Source organism: Hylobates moloch, unplaced genomic scaffold (genome assembly GCF_009828535.3).
Source record: "Hylobates moloch isolate HMO894 unplaced genomic scaffold, HMol_V3 SCAFFOLD_5, whole genome shotgun sequence".
NCBI classification, from domain to species: Eukaryota; Metazoa; Chordata; class Mammalia; order Primates; family Hylobatidae; genus Hylobates; species Hylobates moloch.
In genome coordinates, this window is record NW_026652280.1 from 90598436 (window position 1) to 90605611 (window position 7176).

A 7176-nucleotide genomic window follows, 5' to 3' on the forward strand; every position below is an offset into this window, starting at 1 on the left:
TCTCAGTAGAGAAGAGGGCAGAAGCCTGGTGGAGAGGGTTAAGGAGGACGGGACAGGAGCACATGGACAGAGCAGGAGGATTCCTGACAGCCGAAGCTACCCATGATTACAAGCCCCAAAGCTGGCTTGGAAATCAAAGCTACAGCACTGGGCTCCCCGTGACCCCTCATGGGGTCAGACATGGCTCCTGGGTGCCCACGCACACTATCCACTGGGCCAGCGCCACGAGGATCTGTCCGTGGCCGTGCGTGCACAGAGAGGCGAAGCCGTTTGCCTGAGGAGTCCCAGCAGCGGGGATGAGATCCTGACGCAGGACTCACAGGCCACGCTCCATCTTGCCCCCTCCCTGGGGCAGCTGCCTTCGGGCTAAAAATGCAGAGAGCCCTGAGTTCAGATCTCACCTCTGCCACATAGCAGCTGTGTGACCTTGGGCAAGTCACTTGTCCCCTCTGTGGAGGCGGAGGACCAGGGTCCCCGTACCCTGGGGCTGCAGTGAGGTGCAAGTCTGGAGTGAGTAAGGGGAGCCCCACCACCCCAAGTCATGTATTCGGGAGCTGTGGTGAGGGTTAGATGTCTCAGAAAAGGAGGAAATGAGGGGGCCTTCGTGAGGGGCACACAGGCTTCGGAAGTGAGGTGTGAGTTCACGTGCCCATGTCGGTTTCGCGGGCGCAGGCTCACCTCCAAACTCACCCAGTTGTCCACATTCAATATCTGAAGCCTTCTGTATACCAATCATACCTCAATAAAGTGGTTCAAAAACAGAAAAAGAAATGTTACAATAATCTTTTTTAAAAAATGGAAGAGCAGGCCAAATCCCTGCCTCCCCAGGCAGCTGTGAAGACAGGGTGGGCTGCAGTCTCTCTGTTCCCTCAGCCCAGGGTCCCACGATGCACAGACGGGTTTCAACAGCAGGTGTTGGGAGGCTGCACCCTGGGCTTTGAGGAGGGCAGGGCATGGGGTCCCTGGGCCAGGAGCAGAGACAGGAGCGGGCCTGGACCTGGGCTGCTGGTGCTCCAGGGGTGGGGTGGAGATGCACTGGGAAGAGTTCACATCTGATGGGGCTGAGTCGGCCTCATGAGGCCACGGGGGCCAGGCCAGGGGCTTACACCCGAAGGGGTGGCAGGTACAGCCTCCTCCAGCCAGAGCTGCCACTGTCCCGCCACCCCTTCCTCCTGGCTCTTCCGGGCAGGGCCTGACTGCAGCCTGTCTGCCGCAGTTGGGCGAGGCGTCCCAGGTGGAGACAGTATCAGAGGAGAATAAGAGTCTGATGTGGACCCTGCTGAAGCAGCTACGGCCAGGCATGGACCTGTCCCGCGTGGTGCTACCCACATTCGTACTGGAGCCGCGCTCCTTCCTGAACAAGCTTTCTGACTACTACTACCACGCAGACCTGCTATCCAGGTGTGCGCCATGCCAGGAGGGGCACCCCACACCTCGTCCTGCATCTGCATGAGACCCTGCAGCCCCCTCAGCCCCTGCCTGCCCCGTGGGGGCTTCCAGAGAATCCCCTGGCTGATCTCAGCCCACTGTTCCTGCAGCTGTAGCCTCCCAGGGGGTCCTGTCTCCAAGATGGGCCTGGGCGGAGCCAGCCATCGTGATGAGAGGGGGGTTAGTCCCAAGCACTTGCCATGCACCCTGAGCCCTGCACTCTCGAGCTGGATGGGATGGGCTGCAGAGGCAGGAAGGGGGCTGCAGAGGCAGGAAGGGGGCTGCAGAGGCAGGAAGAGGGCTACAGAGGCAGGAAGGGGGCTGTGCAGGCTGGAAAGGGGCTGCAGAGGCTGGAAGTGGGCTGTGCAGGCTGGAAGTGGGCTGTGCAGGCCGGAAGTGGGCTGTGCAGGCTGGAAGGGGGCTGCAGAGCTGGAAGGGGGCTGCAGAGCTGGAAGAGGGTTGCAGACGCTGGAAGAGGGCTGCAGACGCAGGAAGGGGCTGCAGAGGCTGAAAGGGGGCTGCAGAGGCTGGAAGGGGGCTGCAGAGGCTGGAAGGGGGCTGCAGAGGCTGGAAAGGGGCTGCAGAGGCTGGAAGGGGTCAGCAGAGCCTGGAAGGGGGTGCACGGGCTGGAAGGGGGCTGCAGAGACTGGAAGGGGGCAACAGAGGCAGGAAGGGGGCTGCAGGCTCAGGAGCCAGGCAGAGGGAGCAGGTGGGAACAAGAGTATGGGCAGGGAGGCTTCCTGGAGACAGGGAAACCCTGGCAGCCCAGGTCAGCAGTGTCCTCTCTGCCCCAGCATGGGAGCAGCCCTGGCACTTTCTGATTAGAAGAACCCACTTCCCTGGAGAAAATTATCCTGCTTGGGGGTGACCAGAGCACTTGGGCCAAGCGGCCTGTTTCCAGCTGAGTGGGTAGGGGTTGGGATGGTAGGAGGGAGGGGTCAGGGAAAAGGAGAGTGGCCCACGGCCCCCGGAGCTGGGGTCAGCGTTCTCCCACCCCATGGCAGGGCTGCGGTGGAGGAGGATGCCTACAGCCGCATGAAGCTGGTGCTGCGGTGGTACCTGTCTGGCTTCTACAAGAAGCCCAAGGTGAGCCCCTGCCAGCCAGGGAAGGTGGGGCTGCGGCCCAGGAGTCTGTCTGCTCAGCCCTTGTCCCTTGGCACTTTTCCAAGTCCCCGGGCCACCCCCTACCCCACATGGCTTAGAAGGATCCTGGTCACCCCCACGGAGAGCCCAGGTCCTTGGTGATGGGGGACAGGGCCCCACTTCCCACAGTTGGGGCCCTGGATGGCTCAGGCCAGGCCCCCAAGGGTGTTCTCATCCCTCAAGGCCCCAAGCTGGACCCCTTCCCCACCCCCCAAGTAAACAGCCTCAGGCTGTGTTACAGATGGTGCCAAAAGAAAGGGTCTTTAAACCTTAAACCTCAAGGTACCTTTGGGATCTATGGTTTTCATAAATTTTTAGCCATGGAACCCCCTTTTAGAACCCCAAACCCAAGACTCCAGTGACAGCAGGGCTGCTCTGGTTGTAGTGAGGGAGAAGGCCCGCAGCTCCCCTGACCCCACCACAGAGCCCTGGGGTTCCATGGGAAGCAAGTTTGAAAACCACGACCCTGGTTCCACTTCTTCATTGTGCAGATGGGGAAACTGAGGCTCAGAGAGGAGAAAGGATGGCCTGAGTCGCACAGCAGGTTTAGGGTGGAGGCAGGACTCCTGACTGCCCAGTGCCTTCCGTGGCTTTCAGCGGGCTGTGTGCAGGTTACACCGAAGGTCCAAGGAGAGTGTGACAAGGTCAGGGTCTCGTGTCCCCTCTCCGAGCTAAGAAGTGGACAGGATTCCCCTGAGGCTGTCCCCCAAGAATGTAAACCACAGGCAAAGCATAGTCCCCACAAAGCAGAAGAGAGGTGTTGTTCCCAGATGCTAGCAGCAAACCAGGCCAGCAGGCAGTGGGTAGCCCACCCACGCTGCCCCTCAGTCCACATCCCTCAACTGCTCTGCACAGCGGGCCCCTTACCCACCTGGTTCCTCACACAAGTCTCTGTTGTCTGCAGGGAATCAAGAAGCCGTACAACCCCCTCCTGGGGGAGACCTTCCGCTGCTGCTGGTTCCACCCCCAGACTGACAGCCGCACGTTCTACATAGCAGAGCAGGCAAGAGCACCTCCACTGCACCCGGCCTGGGTGCAGGGCTCTGTGGGGCCGGGGCTCTGTGGGGGCGGGGCCCTAGCAGCAGGCAGGGCAAGCGTGACCCCGAGGGCCTGCTTCCAGGGGGCCCCACATCCTGCGCACCAGAAGGGCTGTGGACCCAGCCGCTGCCAACAGGGATTCTTGCAGAGGGTGCAGACACCACCATGACTGTGACAGCAGACAGTGTCTCCCTAGGGAGAGGACAGTGTGTCCCATCTCCCAAGGGGGACTTCTGGGGCAACTCAGGGCTCCCAAGCCCCACAGCTGAGGCCTACCTGCCCTGGGCGTCGTAAGCGCGAGCCAGGAAGGCCCCTACCCGAATCCTGGGACCGGGGGAGGGGATGTGGCGTCAGGGACAGGGAGGGGTTTTTTTGGGGGAAGCTGGGCTCTCGCTTCCTGGGATTACCTGTTTTCAGGGCTATTTACAGAGCCACCTCCCCGCACACAGGTGTCCCACCACCCGCCCGTGTCTGCCTTCCACGTCAGCAACCGAAAGGACGGCTTCTGCATCAGTGGCAGCATCACAGCCAAGTCCAGGTTCTATGGTGAGGGGGTCACCCCGGGCGCTCCCTGGGGCCTCAGGGAAATGCGATGGTGGCGGGGGGTTCCAGGAGCCAGTGGACCAAGATCTCGGTGGGGGCCATGTGCCTGTCCCTCCCAACCCCTCCCAGTCAGAGACCATGTGGTGATCAAGTGCTCAGACCCGGCCATCAAGCAAAGCTGGCCGGCAGCTCCCCTGAGCTGAGAGTGGGCACCTTTGTAGGGACGCTGTGAGGACTGAGAGAGGGCACCTACATGGAAAGGTGTGGACTGGGGCTGAGCAGCCCCAGAACACTGCATGACTATTTGAATTGGCTAAAATGAAATGAAACTTAAGGTTGGGCACAGTGGCTCACGCCTGTAATCCCAGCACTTTGGGAGGCCGAGGTGGGTGGATCACCTGAGGTCAGGAGTTTGAGACCAGCCTGGCCAACATGGTGAAACCCCATCTCTACTCAAAATACAAAAATTAGCCGGGCATGGTGGCATGTACCTGTAATCCCAGCTACTCAGGAGGCTGAGGCAGGGGAATCGCTTGAACCTGGGAGGTGGAGGTTGCAGTGAGCCAAGATGGTGCCACTGTACTCCAGCCTGGGTGACAGGGTGAGACTCTGTCTCAAAGAAAAAAAAAAAAGAAAAAAATGAAACTGAAACTGCAGTCCTTCTGTTGCCACATCACACAGGCTCAGTGTTGGCCCCGGAGTGGGACAGGCAGGAGGGAAGCTCTGGTCTTCACAGACAGCCCTATTGGACTGCACTGCTCTGGGGCCTGGCAGACTTGGGTGCTCAGAAAGTGTCCGTTTGCATTTCGTCCCATCCGTTGTACGTTTTTCATCAGTTTCATCCATGGGCAGGTGTGCGCCTGTTGTCTCTGTGCGCTCGGCTCTCTGCTGGGTGTGTGGAAGTCTGGGAGGGGGTCCCAGGTGCGACCCTCAGGTTCAGCCCACCTTTTCCACCTCTGTCCTCTCCTTACCAGCAGTGTCTGTGACTCGTGGCCCTGAGCGGGGCGCACCGCCTCCACAGGGATGTTTAAAATCTGGGCAGGGCTCAGTCGAGTTTGAAAAAGTTTGCAGCCTCCACCCTGCGAACCTTCAGTTTTGTGACTGCAATAAACCGCTAACAAGTCAAAGGTGAAATAACTTCTCAGCACAGATGTCCTGTGCACACCGGACAGGGATTTTACAGAATCTGAGGCCCAGAGAGGTTAGGTGACTCACGCACAGTCACACCACTGGAGGTGCCAGGAGCGTGCTCAGCTGTTGGAAGGAGCTCGGACCCTGTGACTTAGGGGTGGCCTCAGGTGTGAAGGGGCTGTCTACACTCAGTGGTCCTGCTGCCTCTTGTCTCTGCAGGGAACTCGCTGTCGGCGCTGCTGGACGGCAAAGCCACGCTCACCTTCCTGAACCGAGCTGAGAATTACACCCTTACCATGCCCTACGCCCACTGCAAAGGTGAGAGGCTCAGCCACCCACCCCAAGGGCAGAGCCAGGCTCTGTGAGAGCAGCTAGGTGCTAAAACCCTTTGGTTATTTGCTTGAAGGTATATTTACTTTGCCTTCATTTGCCCATGATTTTTTTTTTTTTTTTGAGATGCAGTTTCACTCTTGTTGCCCAGGCTGGAGTGCAATGGTGCGATCTCGGCTCCAAGTAGCTGGGATTACAGGCATGCGCCACCACGCCTGGCTAATTTTGTATTTTTAGTAGAGACAGGGTTTCACCATGTTGGTCAGGCTGGTGTCGAACTCCCGACCTCAGGTGATCCGCCCACCTCGGCCTCCCAAAGTGCTGGGATTACAGGCATGAGCCACCTCGCCCAGCCTCGCCTATGACTTTTGAAGGTGGGTAATTCCATGTAGATGCTGTTTTACTGCCCTTTGAATATGTGCATTTTGCTTGCCTTGTGGCTTCCATTGCTGTTGGGGATGATCAGCTGTCAGCGTATTTGTTACATAATCTGCTTTTCCCTGTAGCTGCTTTGAAGATATTTTCCTTGCCTTGGTGCCCTGTAGTCTTACTATAGTGTTTCAAAGTTTGGATTTCTTTTTTATTTTTTCATTAATAGACTTTCTTTTTTACAGTAGTGTTGTGTTTACAGAAAAATTGAGCAGGAAGTACAGAGAGTTCCTGTGTGTCCCCTACACACAAGTTTCCCCTGTTATTAACATCTCACACTGAGGCGCTACATTTGGTATCATCCATGAGCCAATACTGATACATTGTTACTGAGTATACAGTTCACCTTCCCTTTCACTCCTGTGTTGCTCATTCTGTGTGTTTTGATAAATACAGAAGGAAATGTATCTGCCATTACCATATCTCACAGAATAGTTGCACCACCCTAAAAATCTCTTATGATTAGAAATGAATAGATGGAGCCACATATTCCTCAGTCCCCCCAGGCCCTGGCTTTTTCCAGAATGTCATGTAGTTGGAATCATATGGTGTGAAGCCTTTTCAGATTGCCGTATTTCACTTAGCAATATGCACTTAGAGATTCCTCCACTAGGCATGGTGGCTCATGCCTAGAAATCCCTGCACTTTGGGAGGTAGAGGTGGGGGGATCACTTGAGCCCAAGAGTCCAAGACCAGCCTGGGCAACAGGGCGAAACCCTCTCTCTATAAAAAGTACCAAAAAATTAGCCAGGCATGGTGGTGCACCTGTGGTCCCAGCCTTGGGAGGTTGAAGTGGGAGAATAACCTGAGCTCAGGAGGCAGAGGCTTTGGGGAGCCATCATGGCACTAGTACATGCCAGCCTGGGCTGGCGTGAGGCCCCATCTCAAAAAAAAAAAAAATCCTTGCTGGGCTCAGTGGCTCACATCTGTAATCCCAGCACTTTGGGAGGTCAAGGCGAATGGATCACCTGAGGTCGGGAGTTTAAGACCAGCCTGACCAACATGGAGAAAACCCGTCTCTAATAAATATACAAAATTAGCCAGGCGTGGTGGTGCATGCCTGTAATCCCAGCTACTCGGGAGGCTGAGGCAGGAGAATTGCTTGAACCCGGGAGGTGAAGGATGCAGTGAGCT

The 7176-nt window shown here is 57.2% G+C and overlaps 1 protein-coding gene across 1 annotated transcript in view; it reads left to right on the forward strand.

The window, feature by feature from the left end:
* The window catches only part of OSBPL5 (oxysterol binding protein like 5), an 85889-nt gene that overhangs the window by 58878 nt on the left and 19835 nt on the right, over positions 1-7176 (forward strand). The window contains exons 10-14 of the mRNA XM_032153776.1: positions 1217-1401; positions 2433-2514; positions 3476-3574; positions 4059-4155; positions 5503-5601. Of these exons, the coding sequence (XP_032009667.1) occupies positions 1217-1401; positions 2433-2514; positions 3476-3574; positions 4059-4155; positions 5503-5601 (562 nt within the window). The remainder of the gene's footprint in view (positions 1-1216; positions 1402-2432; positions 2515-3475; positions 3575-4058; positions 4156-5502; positions 5602-7176) is intronic.